The sequence below is a fragment of the Haemorhous mexicanus genome, chromosome 22 (genome assembly GCF_027477595.1).
Source record: "Haemorhous mexicanus isolate bHaeMex1 chromosome 22, bHaeMex1.pri, whole genome shotgun sequence".
NCBI lineage: Eukaryota > Metazoa > Chordata > Aves > Passeriformes > Fringillidae > Haemorhous > Haemorhous mexicanus.
In genome coordinates, this window is record NC_082362.1 from 7,794,629 (window position 1) to 7,812,074 (window position 17,446).

Below are 17,446 nucleotides of genomic sequence, written 5' to 3' on the forward strand. Positions count from 1 at the left end.
AAAAACTGGCTTGGAATCAGTTTTGGGTTTATCAAGCTCAATCCTCATCAGTGCTACCACCAGCAACAAAAATGTCAGTTAAACTCTGGAGAAAAACTTAATTCTCTTTGGCTGATATCATACTCATAGATAGCACAGAGGAAACAGAAGAAGTGGTGTTGAAGTCGTAAGTAGAAAGATCTTGAAGGACTAAAATTACTGACCTTTTGGAAGAGGAAAAAGCCCCCAATACAACCCATGCATTAGTCATAATGAAAATATTGTGCATAGCACAGCTTTCCAAGAGATCTGGCTCCGTGTCAGAGCCACCAGGGAGTACAAGAACTGTTTGCCTGCCTTCACTCAAGTGACAGCACCAAGTGGAGACTGTGCATGAGACCCCAAAAGGATCCCTGGAGGATCATCTGCTCCATCCCCCTGCCCAAAGGAGGATCAGCTCCACCAGTGCCATTTCTGACATTTCTGTACCAGGTCTGTGATGGAGGCACCACACCCTCCCTGCAGCTCACCAACATCTTCTGATTCCATCAGCTCCATGCACCTCTTTAAAAAAAGAAACCAGAACTGCCCCAGTCACTTTAGAAAGTGTTTATTCAAAAGCTTCATAGCACCATCTTGTTTTTTAAAACAACCAAATAAAATGCAGCAATTAAAACGTTGGTTTTTCTGTTGAGCATGACACTAACTCCACCTGTGAACATATTTATGGTTGTTCTTGCTAAAATAACTGAAAAATAGCGCTCCTGTGCACACAGACATAGCACTGGCCCCTGGGGGGGTTATCCAGTCCCAGCTCAATAATGGAAGAATAAAACCAAGTGGAACTGGATACCTCAAGGAAACCATTCCCCTTCCCCAATTCTGCTGGAAGAGAAAATTTTCTAAAGGTCATTTTTAGCAGTTTCAATTCATACATCCCCTCCAAAACTTCAGCAAAACTAAAACCGTAAATATATAAAATATTTTTGGGGAGTTCTTTTATAGGACAAGCCAGACCATAATTGATTAATTATCTCTATGTTTGCTCTAAGAATCACCTGACTATTAATTCTAAAGGGCCTTTAATGCCCGTTTTTTCCTAGGGAAAACATCAGTCAAGATAATTTTACTACATTACTACGCTGATTCGCATTAAAAATTTAGGGTAAAATCAAACTGCCATTGACAGCACTTATCATCTGCTTTCATGCTGAGGTTTTTTTTCCTTTTCCCTTGTGAGTTTTGGAGCAGCCTGTCTGAGCTGGGATCAGTGAAGCGCTATTTCCCAAGGATCCTTAACTTACATTTCAGGAATAGGGACCAGGCCGAGGGCTCGGTCTCGTTATCGTTTGGCTATGGCTTCCGACCACTGGAATTTTCTATTGCAGCTACTTCTGATGGCCATGGGGAGGCAAATGCTCTGTGCTTCACTTGGCCAAAGCCCCCATGGGGTCCCAGGCTGGCAGCACAATGGGCTCCTGCTGCATCACGGCCAGGATCTCCTCGGGCACGTGCTTCTTGTCCACCACCACCTCGTACACGTACTCGGAGAACCAGTCATCGGTCATGATCAGGTAACCTGGGGGGAAAAACAGCATCACAGCACAGAGCCACTGCAGGAAAGCAGCCACAGACAAACCTCACCTATGAGTGATGCATTAAACAGGGCCTGGTCATGCTGGTTATCTCTCAAAACACAGCAAAAAATATCTCGAGGAAGTTAACATACAGGGTGTACTTTGTGTGCACCTAAAGGTCAGGCAAGAAGCCCACCAGGAAAAACAAGAGCCAGAACATCCATAATTTATGTTTGCTCTGTTAAAATGGGCATTGAGAATATTCAAGGGAAGTACAAAGCCTTTAAGACAGAATGTAACATTTGAATCTATTTGAGGCTTTAGATTTTTTTCAGGTGAATATCAACCTGTTCTAAGAAAACTTTCTTGGTTTAGTTTTTGCAGTAAGAGGCAGCCACTGCTTTCCTGAAAGTCATTTAAATCACACTAAGGCTGAAGCAAATCCTAATTGTCTCCCTTAATATGAAAATGAGAGTGAACACCCCTTGAACTGAGAGTGAGGGAAGTCACTTCAGAGGTTTTAGCAGAGAGCTACCACTGGAAACAAGCTATTCCAGGTGAAATGGGAATAAGAGTGGCTGTGAGAAAGGAAGCCTTTAGGAGAGAGATGAGAAGGCTTTATGTAATAAAGTTCCTCGTGTCCTTATATTGTATCATCACACAATCAAATGAAACAAGAAAATGTCCAAAGAATATGGACAATAAATGCATCAATCTCCACCATCTTGTTTCTAAAGCAAGAGATCAGATAATCCCATAAATTAAAACCCCTATCAACTGTAACCCGAGCTAGAAGCCATTCTGGAAACACTGCCAAAGGGAGCTGCCTTGATTATCCTCTCTTCAGGATATGAGTTCTTGGGACACACAAAAACCTCTCACTCCCAAGAGCCAACAAGTAATTGCACCCTGAGAGGATTAATGAACTCTGCCTCTGACATCCTGTCCCTCGGAGCCGATTGGGATCGCGGCGTCTGAGCGGGGAGGAAGCGCCAAGCACGACTCCAGAACATGCAAATACCTCAGCTTTGGGGAGGCCTGGCCAGTGCAGACCCACCCACACCCCCTACACACACCTGGGCTTATCCCCTGAAAGTCCCCAAAGGGCCTTGGAGGAGCCACATTGTGCTTGTGCTGTCACTCCTGCCCAGGGCAGGGCATTTTGGGATGAGAGATGCTCAGACAGACACAGGGTGCCTACAGTTAAATCCTTGAAATGCCTTCCTGCAGGAGAGCAACAGCCAGTACAAAACATGAAAAGCCCAAAGGGAGCTGACTTCTAGCTGGAGATGCATCCCAAAAAAGCTCCTTTCATGCCAAAACAAGCAGATGGACCCCTCTCCACAGTGTGATTTAGTGCTCCCCTCTTCCTTGCTTTTAAAAAAAGATATCCGATGGGATAAGCTGGGTTCAAAGTTAGGTAATAACGTCCTGTGTGTCTCCAGAACAAAAGACTACACAGAATAATTAAACTTGCCTGTGTGGCTGAAAAAGAGCCAATAAAACAGAAAGGAAATATTTGATTGGGAAGTGACTTTTTTACCTCAGAAAACAAACCATGTTTGTCAGCAGCTGTGTTCATTCCTCGAGGAAAAACACACAGGGTTCCAGAAACACTTATACAACAGACATAAATGTTATTACTAAATATTTAGGAGAGGCAAAGCTGGGGTTCCCTTTCTCCAGGACAAGCAGTACCACAAGATTTCAGTTCTGCCCACTCTGGAGTGTGAGCATGTAACTGACTCCATCCCATAATTCCCAAACCAGGAGTCCCAATCTTTCCAGTCTTGCACCATTCCTGTCAAGGGAAACAGGTGGCACCTGGCACCCTGGACTGTACTTGGAAAAACAGGGAACCCCACATGAAAAAAGCCTGCTCTTTCCTCACAAAAAAAGTCATTTCTTTGCTCATTGTTTAATGGCTCGAGTGCAGTCCCTGGTGTTCTGTTGCAGGCTGGACCCCTTGATCACCCTGTCCAAGAAATCCTGGGAGTTGGGGCTTACTCCTATCCCCACACCCAGCTGGGCCCCAGCTGGGATGTGCCAAGTTTAGCATCATTCTTGGCTGACTCTTCACTGATGTGGACTCTGGTTTCTTGTGCTGGACTTACCCAAGCACAGCTTCCCAATTCCTTAACAAGGCAGATAAGATAAAAATCTTAACTCTTATCACAGTGAGACACAGACTCAGTGGCACTGCAAGACAGCTCAGGCAAACTCTGTGCCCTCACCCTCCTACACAGCTACTGCTGGGCACTGCAGAGTGGAAAATCAGGGCAGGAAGGAGAAAAAAACCCATCAAGGTGAGTCACAGTCCCTGAAGGGGTTTAAATGATGGGAAGATGTGACATTGGGGACCATGGTTCAGTGGGCACTTGGCAGTGCTGGGTGAACAGTGGGACTCTTTTGGACCTTAAAAGGGTTTTTCCACCCTAAATGGTTCTGTGACTCTCAGTTACCTCTCCCAGGGTTTGGGAAGGAGCCCTGGAGGACATGTCCCATTGCCTTTTGCTCCAGAGCAGCTCACTTGGTCATACCCAAGAAAATCATTCAGGGATTCAGCTCCCTGGAAAAAAAGCAGTCTGAAATAGAGGCAAGCTTCCTAATTCTGATGGGATTTTCTGTCAAGGCACTTCCAGGGAACTCCCAGAGCAAAACAAAGCAAAGTCAGGGAGCAAGACTTTCCAGAGAGCAGGGTGTCCCCTGGTACATAAGGGACAGTGACTCACCCTGCAAAGTCCACACAGAGGCCATGGGGACAAGATAGGGCAGGGTTTATTCAAGTCACTCTGGGCTCCTATTTTATTTATTTTATTTCAAAGGAACAAGCAGCTCCTCTTACACAGCTCTAGACCTCATTCTTACAGGTGAGTGTGGGTTTGGATGCTGCAGCACAGAAGTGCCACAGCTCAGTCCCAGCCCAGCAGGCACCACTTGCAGCAGTGTCAGGGTTCAGCTCCTGCCCTGAGCCATGGATGTTACCTCAGCATTGATTTGGCTTCTTTACTTAATCCAACACTCTAAAGAACATTTCACTGCTGTCATATTGCTGAGCCTTGAAGGCTGAACATCAACAGTTTCATTGTTCTGTGAAGTCTGAAGATTTTTATTGGAATACTTTGCTGTGAAAAGTAACAGTTAACTCAGAACAGAAACTACTGCAAGACCAAGAGGGCACAACATAAATTAAGACACTTCCAAGAATATTCTGTGTTTTCCTCTGAGTTGTTCATGTTATTGAAAAGCTTATAAATAATACCACATCCTAAAACAGAGTTCTCCAAAAATAGTCTATTCCCAGAAGAAAATCAAGACATCCTGGGAAAGTTCTGCCACACCAAATCTTACAAGCACAACATTTGGGATTAATGTGCAGCAGAAAAATGTGGTCAGCAGTGACTTATTCCTGGGGACACAGAGTCTGGCCTGGCACACTCACCACTGAGGCTGTGCCATGGCTGAGCCCACATCTGGCCTGTCTCACTCAGGAGATAATAAAAATTATGGAGTTCTCCTCCACTCCACGTAGGAAAAGCTGCCTCATTGTCCTTGCCACATCCTTATTTCTAAAGACTCAGCTTTCTGCTCTCATGACTATAAATTACCTTTATTGCCACGGTCTTCACCCCAGGAGTTTTCCACTCTCCATTTTTCAAATGCATCTTCTTGCCCATCCTGTGCCAAAACAAGCCCATGACAGTCAGTGGTGAAGGAGAGGCCACACCTGAGCAGGCAACCCCTTCCAAATCCAAATCCAGCACCAGGAACACACAGAGCTCCACTCCTGAGAGTCCCAATGGCTTCTTGCTAATGGCTGGAGAAATGCCATTTTATAAAATACTCATCCTACCTACTTAGATAAAATGTGGTGAAGAAGAGAGCCTGCAATCAATATTATATCACCAGGCAGCTGAAATTTAACAAAATTCTCATTTGGACTTAACTGACTCACAGAATCTAAGCTGCTGTCCCTGTCTCCCATCAGGGAGTGAGGGAAATTAAACACGGGATGCACAACTTGCCTGAACAGGGAATCAGAGGAAAGGAAGAAGGAACTGTCAGAATTCAGAACAGCAATGGTAAAACCAAGTGCAAATCCTTTAAGAATCCAGTTGAAGGACACAGCTTCAAGTCTGGTGCTGTGCAATTAAAATATTTTAATACAAAAAACTAGCCTGAAAAACACCCCATAAATCCATTTTGAATATTGAATGGATTATTGTTGTAATGCTTCTATTTCTCCCTTAAAAGATAGAACAGTCCTTAAGATGGGACACTCGAGAGCTCCCAGACCAAGGATGTCAACTCTGGATGCTCTCAGAAATTGGGAAGAGCACATTCATGTACAGTAACTTTTTAACCAAAAGGTGCATTTAATCCACATCAATTTCTGATGTTGTAAAATTGTAACATGATTGTTTTTAAATCTTCAAAGCCTTTTTATAAAAAAGTAAGTAAATCTAAAATATTACATTTTACAACTCAGATTCCCAGAGCACATTCAGGTTAAGGTTTTTAAGTACCAACTACAAAGTTTTCCTTGTTTTTCAGTTAGCTATTTCAGAGGTGTTTGGGCAATCTGATACACAGTGGAAACATTAAGAGCTCAGAATGCAGACAACAGGAAAAAATTGAGCTGTAAAAAGTAACTTGGAACATTCTTATGACTCAGCAGTTCCATCTCAAGTCTCAAAACTCCACAGCTCAAGCAAACTTATTCAGAGCTGTGCAAGCTGCTGTTTCTCAAGCCAAGGTCAAGCTGGACAGGAAGAGATCACTTCAAAGAAACTTTAATAATGACAGCTTCTGGAAATAAATGGAAACTTCAACTTTGCAGATAACCCGAAGTTGTAAGTTTTTGCATACTTCTTTTTCTTCATTATGTGCTTTGTTTTAGTGCCAGGAGCAGATCTAGCTGTGGATTCATCTCAGCCTGCTGTTTGCCACAGAGCTATGCTGGACACCATTTCCCTTCCCTAATTAGAGGTCAGAGATCACATGCCAGGGAGCTGCAGGAGGTTAACCCTGCTGCAAAATGCCTCCTGCCAGCACTTTAACAGGAGCTTCAGGCTCTAAACCAGACTGGACTAACCATGCAGTGGTTATCCAATCCAAGTTTGTGGGTAAAAGGAAAGAAGTCCTTTGAGATGTCTAAAATTCTTCCCTCCTTGTTAAATATTTATAGTTCTGAACACTCAGACAAAAACAAAGGGAATAAACAACCAGCCTCATGCACCAGGGGGTTGTAGCACACTCTGAGCGAGCCCAGGTCACAAAGAAGCTCCCAGGATATTCCAGCACATCCCTGCCAGCACCAGAACTCCAGGAGGGAGACTCTACCTTCTCAGTGACAGCTGTCAGGACCATGGCATGGGTCATCAGGGACTCCCCAAAGATCAACCGTTCTGCTTTGTTCATGTTCTTGATGGAGACACCAAACACCAGCTCATGATTAAATCTAGCAGAAAGACAAATAAGCCACATGAGAAAGGATGCAGGGGGAGTTCTGACTAAGTCAGGGAATCAGGAGACTGCCCTGTGCCAGGAACATACGAGTTCAAGCAATTTTAATGTCAGAATAAATGCAAAACCTGATCCCTTCAGGAGTTTCTCTCACCATATATTAGACATTTAAATAAGTAAGAATATCTAACAACTACTCATAGTGCATCTATAAAGGATTCAGATAAAATTAACAAGTAGAAAATTCTGCTGCTGGTTTACTTAAATATACTCTTTTGGGGTATATAATCCAAAGTATGTAGAAAGGACTAAAGCACTGTTCATGTCCTCATTAAGGATCCCAAATGACAATCTGGTTTGATTCTCTACTCACATATTCAGGTCATTGATTCCCAGCTTGCCATAGAAGTGCTTTGCCACATCACAGCCAAACCACACAGCCTGTAAAGAGAAGGAAGGGTCATGTCTGGGCCAAATCCCAGGAGCTTTACATGGCATGGGCTGCACTGTGCCACCCACAAAGAGAAACCAAACCTCGCCATCCTTAATAGATGCTGCTGCCAATTTCTTCAGGACCTCCACAGGCTGGTTGTTGTAGAGAGTTTTCCTCCCTCCAGCCATGTTGCCCAGGTACTCCACTGTGTAGAGCCTGTTGTAGGGATTCTGGGGTCGAGGATCATTCACTAGACAAATCTGCCAAAAAACCAAGATGTCATAAAATAAGGTGCAACATAACTGAAATCCTTGAAGACTGAATCTAGAAGGATTTCAGGGAATGGCTTTTGTCCCAGCCATCTGTCTGCCCCATTAGCAAACAAGCCACTTGGCTGAAATAAGAGGTTTCTTAAGTTTGTGTTTGTTGGGTTTTTTTTGCTTTGTTTCAAAAGTTCACCTCGTAACTGTGGCAGAGCAGCTCTGCGTGTTATTCCTCTCTAATGTCTGCCTTACGACCTATTACAACTGATTAGATCACTGCATATTTTATCATTACAAAACCATTGTGGACTGCAACACAAGAGCCCAGATAATTGAAGGGTAGAGCACAAACAGCACAACAGGGAGAATAAACACACTGACTTGGGCAAGCAGTGCCCATCCCAGGTGCTGCAGCTACAGGGGGCACAGACACTGGCAACAGTGGAAAATAAATGGCTTAGCAGCAAAAAAAAAAAAAGGCCTTGGAAAGTTTTCAACATGCCCAACCTTGTCCTCCATGTTGAAGTAAGGCTTCACATGCTCGTTGTAGAACTGCACCGGGGTCATGGGGCCGTATTTGTGGTAGTTCTTCTCCTTGTCCCGGAACTCCCAGCAGAAAGTCTCCGGAGGGCTGCCCAGGCAAGTGCTCACTATTCTGAATACCTGCCCAGAGAAGCAAACAGCTGTGAGCCTGCTGGAACACGCAGCTGTGCCTCTCCTACCACAGCAATGCCACTGGATTTCTCCATGTGAGAACCAGCTGGAGAAATGGGATCTCAGCGGTCACTTTTGAACACACACACACATCAATTATCTGCATTCAGCTCCTGCACTCTTGGTGTTTCAGCAGGTCAAAACCAATCTGAAAGGCCTCAGGAAAATCAACAGAGCTTCTTTCTCCACTCTCACACTCCATGTTCTCAGGTAAGCCACCAGGCAAAAGAGAAGCTTACTGATTCCAGGTTATCCTAGGAATGCAGCAGCCCAAAGCAAAAACAGGACACTTCCTAGCCTTGGTACAACATTTCATCAGTAATTCTGCAGCTCCCCCAACACTGCCAGAGAAACTTTATCAAATTGATTCTCTGAAGGCTTAAGAACAGCATCACCTGTTCCACCAGGTGGTTTGCCCCATGCAGAGACAAACCAGACCTTTTAATGTGGGCATTTTATCCCAGTGTTTCCCCTGTACTAATTAATTTTTTACTGTAATGTTTATTTGGATTTCAAAGATGGGCCTTTGCTTATTTTCAAAACCCCAGAATAATCTCCTCATCTCTTTTAATACATTTAACATCTGTTTAGGGCTGAGCTGGCAGGTTATGCAATTTAATTCCATCTCCCTGCCTGCTGCCTGTGACATCCTTTGCAGCTGGCAGCTATGTTTGGATTTTTAGCACAAGAAGTTGACCAGATTTCAAGTCATCAGCCTCCCTGTAGATCAGAATATAAAGCTGCACTTCAGAACCACTACTGTACTTTCTCACAGGGCTTATCAGAAAATGTGCCAACACAGGTAGTGTAACCACACAAGTGTCTTTAGAGATACAGAGCAGGACCTGCCACAGGTACTCTGGGGACAGGGAATTTAATCACAGTTAAACAGGTTTGAATCTGTTTTATTTCAGCTGACACTGATCTTCAGCTCTGTCCATGTCCTGAGCACAAGTCTCTTAATAACCATCAGGTTATTTAAAATAAGAGGAGAGGGAGTCAAATCTCAGCTGCACCTTCTGCACTGGGATCCAGCTCCTGTGGTCTGTGCCAGCCTTCCTGGCCTGGCAGTCTTCACACTTACACAGCAGAACAGACACAATACCTTGCCCAAAGCTGATTTAACTCTTCCTGGAGCTGAGCCATAAGAACTGGCTGTATGTTAATGTGCTCTTTGTGCTGGCAGCAAAAAGAATGCAATGCTCCTGCTAAATAAAGGTGTTCTTGCTCTAAGCAATTTAAGAAAACAAGTAAAAAGATTAATTACAGGTTGAAACAAGGGTGTGGGCATAAGGCTTCTACTGCAGGAACTCACACATTTCTCAAATATGGTAAAGAGCAAATATAAACCCCTGAACTACTATAAATATTTAATTTTGCACAGACTGCACAAAAGGTACCATTTGCTATGGCTACACCCACATTACCTCAGATAACTGCAAGCACTGAGAGATGAGGCCATGAACACAAAATAAGCCAGAAAAATGCCTAAAAGGAGAGCAGCAACCAAATGGGCTCCAGCCAGAGGAAGGAAAATGATGGAGACAGAAGTCTCCAGTGAACAGAAGCACTGGAGCCTGGAATGGCCTCCCTCAATTGTTTTGCTACCACACCCAACATAGGTCTTCTCTTCATATCTCTCAAGCTTCCTCTACCAATAAATAAAATAAGCATATTTAAACTAAAAGGTGACTTACATTGCCCTAGTGACAACTAGAAGGAAGATAAGGCAAAGATAGAGTGGCTTGTGCTAAACCCCAAAACGAATGAGGAGGGGAAAAGGAGGACACTCCTGATAAGGAAGAGTCTACAAAGAGAACAGCAAAGGAAGAAAAATTCTATCGCATGAACTGCACTGATTTCAGCTTCTGACCCGCTGTGCACTGGTTTGATAAGAATGTTTATACAGTTCTGGAGTGAATATTTAATCCCATGTTCACAACAATTGCCCCATTTCAGCTCGAGTGCTGCTCCCAGCAGGAGCAAACCAAGATTTTCTATGCAAACAGAACCTCCCAGAACAAAACCAAGCTCTTCTCTGCCACACAAATACAGAGGCAACACCACTCACACACATCTAAACACATGCAAACCACCTTTACTACTGCAGCAGAAAATGCTGTGTTAACCTCAGAGAATTGAGCACAACCATCTACAGAACAGACAAACTGCAATCAGTTAAGAACCTTTCATGTCAGTTCCAGCATCTCTTGTCAGAGGGCAAGAAGCTCTAAATAAATGAGGAAACATTTAGCAGTGAACTGTGTGTCCATGCCCTAAGAATGACCATCTCTAGCAAGCTTTTGATGTTTGCTGCCAAATCCCCCAAGGGCTTTTGGACACACACTGCATGTAAATTACATTAATTCACCTTTGAACTAAGTGCAAATTTGCAACATTCTGGGGTAGGCTAAAGCACAGAATTCTTAAGGCATGAATTTCACAACAGTTTTGATGAAACCCAAGGAACACAAATCAGTTTTCTTCTTTTACCCTAACCTTAAAATTAGATAAAAAGAAGCTACAGAATTTTACATGAAGTGCAAAGATGAATTTTCAAAACCCAAAACAACACATTACTATAGAACTAAAACTCTACAGAGGTAGCCCAAGGTAGGTTCTGCCTAACAGTGATGTTGAGTAGATTGCAGAAAAAGCTAACAAACACCAAAACATTTGATTTCTTGACTCATCTAAAGACATACATTTAACCAGTGGGTCACTTGGCATTGTATATTTGAGAAATAAATTAAATGCATACTTTTTTAAAGTGCATGGACTCGGTCACACTAAAACAGCCCCAAGTTTAAGTTATTTTTGGCAGTTTAAGAATCAAGTATGAGCAGCAGAGAATGAGAAAAATGTGTGTTTGTGTGAGCAGGAGGAGGTTCAGGCACTGCAGACACACTGACAGTGATGGAGTCAGTTCACAGCCAAACCCATGCTGCAATTCATTCCTCTGCTGCCCCCAGGACGAGCCCTCAGCTGGGCTCAGCCTCGTGCAGGCACCTCCCTTTTGTGGTTCTTTTCTGCTCTCTTGTGGGGAATCCTTGCACAACACTTGTGCTACAAGATTTGCATTCAAAGCCATCAGAATGCAAATTTCAACCTTTCCTGTTATTTCTAAGAGCCAGACAAGCCACTCTTTTGGTCTCTCAAGGGACAAAATGCTGCTTTTCCTACAGCAAGGGGCAAATGTCTGTAAAATATCATCATTCTGAAACCTATGGATTCAAAATATTTGTCTGGAAGGATTAGAAAAACTCAGGATGAAGTAATCAACAAGCCACTGCAAAACAAATTCACTTGGACAGCTCCAAGAACACTTTGTAAAGCAACAAGAGGCACTTGTTTTGGCTGATCCAACAGCTACACAATGAAAGTAAGGAATCTCATCCATTCCAGCCCTGTGCTCCATGATTCATGTCACACCAGTTACTTACCTCTTCTATCATCATGTCCATGGCAGCACAAAGTTCTCCTTTGCTTCCTCCACTTTCCACCATATTTCTTAGCCTCAAACAGTATTCTCTCATCTGTTTAAAGAGAAAGTCACTTTGTTATAAAAGGTGTGAAAGGTGTCACCTGATCATTTTCAGGACTTCCTATCTGCTTGTTTCCAGCACCTCTTTTACTCTTCACAACATGTTTTCAAAATGAAAATACCTTTCAGAAGCATCATTAGAGATTGAGTCATTACAAAATAACAAGATAATTGAATGCTGTTGAAGTAAAACACAACCAAAAAATTAACAAATAGTCACAATTCAATTACCATTTCCAACCACTGATGTGAGGCTTGCAGCCATTAAGCTCTTAAAGTTTGATTTCCCTCAGTCCCACAAGTGATGCCACAACATCCACACACACCAGCACGGCTGTGACTCACAGCACACACTTTCTTCATACTGTCACATTTATTTTGTAATTCTAATGCATAATTGATCTCTTGGCTGATAAAAAGAAAGGGGCATTTCCCCACTGCATGCAGAGCTGCAGTCAGAGCAGCACAGGCTTCCCATTAGTGTCACCATCCATAAGGCCAGGAACGTGATGGGGCTCCCTCAGGACCAGCTGCTTTGTCATGCTCAGGATTAGAACAGCATTAACAACACTTAAAATGTCCAAGCTCATTCCACCACGTATTTTGCATTTTTTATGTGGATTTCAGCAGACAGTTTTCCCTGAGCATGCAGCATATGAACTGGAAAAAATGTAGCAAACTGTAAAAAATGTTTTAATTGCCTTTTTCATCTAGCTACCTACACCAGCCTCTTCCCAGGCTAATTCATTTCTGCAGTTCAGGGAGTGAGTTAACACCTTCCTTCAGACAAAGCTGTGCACTTCTATAATGAAAGCTGATTTTTAACATGCAGTGTTTTTAAAATACATTTTTTTTCCTCCATCTTTTTCACCACATTTGGCAGTCATCTCTAGAAACCTTGGCACACAGGGAGATGAGATACTGAAAGGGTGGGAAAGAGACACTTAGACACCATGTGCTGGCTTTGCAGAAACAGATTTTAGCAGCCACATGTCAAGAAATCTTTGGAAATCTGAGGATTAGGAATAACTGCTACTAAAACCACAAAAGGTTACTTTCAAGCTACTGAAGCCTGACAATGGTCATCTTCCATGATCTCACCTTCCTGCTCCGTATTTCAAGATTAACATCAGACTTTGCTGAGACTTTAGGCTGCTTGTAGATAAATTTAAGTTGCTGAGATGCACTTAACACTTTGGTCAGAAAGGATAAATTGGTTAGGAACATTTAGAGCAGGTTCATTCCCATCCCCTCCCCCAAGTTTTATCATCTAAATCAATTTTACCTTATGATTCAAGATCTCATTCATCCTTCTGGTAGCCTCTGTGGTGTGAGACTCTGGAAAGTATTTCTTGGGGACAACACCATACTTCTCTAAAAGAAATAAATCTACAGGTTAACAATTGGCTTTTTCACACAATAGATGCTCCTACTGCTCATACGCATATGAAAGATAAAGAGAGTTTGGGTTTGTGCAGAGATTATAACAGAAAGGCTCTTATTTAAAGGTTACAAGTACCCAAAGTTTACTTTTTAATTTGTGACTGCATCTTGACCTCTGAGCTGCATTCCACAGGGATCTCAGTAAGTGGAATCCCTGAACTACTCAGTATTATTTAACTCAACACTTAAGAGTTCTGAATTAATTAGTGCTTTAGGAAGTCCTGCTCACCAGGAAAAAAAAAAAACAAACCTTGATTACTTTAAAATTAATCTCCTGAAATACCTTCTAAAGAACTGGGCCTCCTGTGAATCACTCCATGTAAATTATCTAAGGTTAAAACTGACTTCCCAGTCTCCTTTCCTGCTCAACATTTATAAAACACCAGCAGCAGCTCATGGCTTCCTACGTTAGAGTACCACTCACAGATCTCACCATGCAAGGCTCTGGATGTAACAGCAGCAGCCAAAATCTCTGCCCTGATTAAGTATTTATAGCAATGGGATGAGGAAAAAAGGAACCTCCAGGCTTCAAAGAAACAAATTCCTTTTGTGATTCTAAATTTGTGTTATTGCCTTGTTGATTTACAAAGGTGTCACATTGTTTCACAACACAAATGAGAGCAAGTGCTGGTGTAATTAATTAACTCCAGCAGCGTAGGATCCCATTCCTCCTGGAGCTCTGTAAGACCAGCAGTGCCACATTCCACATCAATTCCTTCTCACTGATCTTTATACCAACTTCAGGCTGCAATTCCAAGCAGTTTTGCTTTGTAAACACACCCTGGTCCAGCAGGGGCTTTTGCCTTACCATGTGCCCTAAAGACTGTACATGGCTATAAATAGATGAGGTTGAGTTGATGACTGGAGGAAAAGAGTGTTGAACCCAAGGGCTATCTAATTATTTGTTGATTATCTGAGCTTTTATCATCAACAGGACTATGCAAAAGTGATGCCAGACAAGATTTGAGCCCAATATTTATAATCTGGCCCCAAAAAAGTCTTTGATTAAAAAAAAAATTCAGTTACTGACATCATGTGCCTTAGCCAATTCCCAGGTCTCAAGCTCAATTTTTTATTCTATTCCATTCCCCATTTCTCAAAGCAGGCTGCAGTTTCAGAAAGGGCTCCTTGTGACCAGTTCTCTCACCAATAATGTTGACCAGCATATCCCACTGTCCACCATCATTCGTGGGGTTGGAGAGCAGGAATTGCACCAGTCTTCCTTCCACTGGCTCCTTCTTCTGAGCTGTTTCCACAAAGGCATTTAAAAAGTAGTAACAACGCTCAACCTGAAACACACAGATAAAACAACACCAACCCTTTTAAGTCTGATATATTATGCATTAATTAATTGCTGAGTATGCAGTTCTTTGTAAGCACAGAATAGATGAAGCAACTTTATGCTCATCCAATGATGTCCTCATTTTGCCCTCCAGCATTCCAGGGGCTACCCTATAAATGCTTTGTTTGACCAAATATTTAGGAGTGACTTCACACAGAGCTTGAGGACAGGGGAACAGGAAGTGGGGAGCAGAAGCTATGCAGTGAAGCCTGACCCAAACTAGCACTAGATTTGCTTGATTTCCCTTAGGGGGAGAAGCAGGCACACAGCTCACAAGCACAACTGAAACCTCAGAGCTACAGTCATGTTTCCCCTGAACTACCAACAAGTAACTGCTGAAATATACAGAACTCTTGAAAAAAAAGACTTCTACTACTCCAAAACATCAACATCTTGACAACTTTCTTCTCAAGCTAAAAGTCCCACTTTGCTTGACCACCTGCATTTAAAACACATTTTAAAGGAACATTTGAAGTTTCTTCTCATACACGCTAAAACAATGCAGCCTAAAAGAAGCTCTGTCCCAACACTAACACCTGATTGCATAAGCAATCCTACAACAACCTACACGACTGTACCTTATCCCAGAAAAAGAGATAGGACTGGCTGAACTCAAACTCTTCAATGTTGTATTTCTTCATGAAAGGAAGACGCATTGCGTTGAGGCAGGAAAAGATCCAGCATCTCCCTGAGAGATCAAAGGAACACGAATTAAACTGGAACACCTGTGCTCAGGAGCTGCACAACTATTTCTTTTACCACGAGATTCATGACACAGTTCTGCCTCGAGCCTTTGGCCGGGCTTCTGCAACACCAAAAAGCTCTGAAGGTGTTCTGAAATCTTTCATCGCAAGCACATCTCTCAGTTACACCATGCAGACGGGAAAAGAGGCAAACGCCGCAGGTCTAACGAGTGTTATTAACTCAAGGGGATGCTGTAAGAATTCCACTTTTCCCCGAAGCCCGGACAAAGGGCTCTGGAGCAGCAGCCGCTGCCAGGAGCGCAATCAGCGTTAGGAGTCAGCCCCCAAACACCGCCCCCGGCCCCGACCGCCCTCACCGGAGTTCTTCTGGTTGGTGACGGGCTTGCCCTCGGCGGGCACGGCGTGCTGGAACACCTGCACCGTGTCCTGCACCACCTGCCGCTGCAGGCACACCTCCAGCGGGTCGTTGCATGTCGCCACGTTCTGGGCCAGCAGGAACTGCGGCTCGGCCCGCAGCCGCCGAGTGAAGGCGACGGCCTTCTCCGTGCTCAGCCCTGCGGGACAGCGGGGCAGGGTCACCGCCGGGCACGGGCACCGCTGGGCGCGCACCCCGGTAACACACCCCCCCCCCCCATCCGCCGCTAATAACGGTGAGGCTCCCGTCCCGTAACAATGGGCACGTTATCCCTGCCCATAGCCCCGGTAAGGTCCCAGAACGCCTCGCTGCCCCCGGTAATTCCTCCCCCCCCCCCCACGACTTATTGCTGAGGTATCCATGAGTCTCCCACTCCCCGGCAAGGGCCGGTAATCCCCTCGTTATCCCGGTAATTTCCGTCCCCTGACCGACTGCTAAGGTACCGATGAGCGCGACCCACCCCCCCCCCCCCCCCCCAATGACAAGATTCCCCCTTCCCCGGTACCGCCCTCCATCGCTGAGGTACCGCTGTGCCCCCTCCGCCCGTACCCGCCCCTCACGGACGGACCCCCCGGCCCCCCCTCACCGCGGGCGTTCATGGCGGCACCGGCAGCACGATCCCGAGGCGGAAGCGGCTCTTATAGCGCCGGCACCGGAAGCCGGAAGAGGGGCCCGGGGCCGCGGCCGGGGGCGAGGGGGGGAGCGGCGACGGGAGGGCGGACGGCGAGAGGCGAGGGACACGTTTAGTGCCGGTGGGACGGCCCCTCACAGAGACCCCTCACTCTGGCGCCTGACATCAGTGCCTGGCGGCGATCTCGGACGACCCCTCACACGGACTCTGGCAGCGACCCCTGAAAACGACCCCTCACACGGACCCCTCTCGGCGGCCCCTCACAGCGAGCCCCTCACAGGGACCCCTCGCACAGATCCTCACACGGCCCCTCACACGGACCCTTCACATGGATCCCTCACAGGGACCCCTCACACAGATCCTCACACGGCCCCTCACACGGACCCTTGACATGGATCCCTCACAGGGACCCCTCACACAGATCCTCACACGGATCCTTCTCACCGGCCCCTTTTGCCAGCCCCTCACAGGGACCCCTCACACCCACACAACCCCGGCTCCAGAACCTTCCACACTGCCTGCAATCCATGGTCTCCCCGCCCCGAGGAGGGTCAGTGCTGGGGGCTGCTTGTGACACAAGCTCGTGTCAGTGCCAGTGGCACAGGCTGGGCTCTGCAGGGCTGGTGTCACCCTGGGTGAGTGGCACCCATCCGGAGCACCCCCATCCCGCTGTCCCCAGCTCTGTCCGTACAGTGTCACCCCTGCGCTGTGGCAGATCAGCAGGAGGGTTTGGGACAGCTCTCCGCAGCTGGTGGTGTTGAGGCCAAGTGCCCAGGAACATGAGGTGGCACCGCTGTGGCACCTTGAGGAACCTCCCTGAGCACTGGTGAGTCACGGACCCGCTCTGGATCACACTCCAGATCAGATTGCTGAATTTTCCTCTTGAGGAACTGCCCACTCCTCTGAGAAGAGCGCTGGTGCTTCACTGTCTCAAA

The 17,446-nt window shown here is 45.3% G+C and overlaps 1 protein-coding gene across 1 annotated transcript; it reads right to left on the reverse strand.

Annotated features, from left to right (window-relative positions):
- Positions 1 to 573: 573 nt before the first annotated feature.
- On the reverse strand, positions 574 to 16,567 carry BLMH (bleomycin hydrolase). Its single transcript, XM_059865666.1, has 12 exons — positions 16,467 to 16,567; positions 15,822 to 16,019; positions 15,340 to 15,449; positions 14,567 to 14,708; positions 13,262 to 13,350; positions 11,876 to 11,968; positions 8,226 to 8,381; positions 7,557 to 7,715; positions 7,396 to 7,463; positions 6,900 to 7,017; positions 5,165 to 5,234; positions 574 to 1,558 (listed from the first exon to the last, which is right to left on the reverse strand). Exons 1-12 carry the CDS (start codon positions 16,477 to 16,479, stop codon positions 1,407 to 1,409), a joined length of 1,368 nt encoding a protein of 455 aa, XP_059721649.1. The 5' UTR covers positions 16,480 to 16,567; the 3' UTR covers positions 574 to 1,406.
- Between the last annotated feature and the right edge of the window lie 879 nt (positions 16,568 to 17,446).

What these genes read in the sequence shown, in the direction of transcription:
- BLMH (XM_059865666.1), bottom strand. An exon ending in TATGCTGGTCAACATTATTG is followed by an intron (nt 13,351 to 14,566) that starts GTGAGAGAACTG and finishes TATTTCTTTTAG; the next exon opens with AGAAGTATGGTGTTGTCCCC. An exon ending in CATCTATTAAGGATGGCGAG is followed by an intron (nt 7,464 to 7,556) that starts GTTTGGTTTCTC and finishes TTCTCTTTACAG; the next exon opens with GCTGTGTGGTTTGGCTGTGA.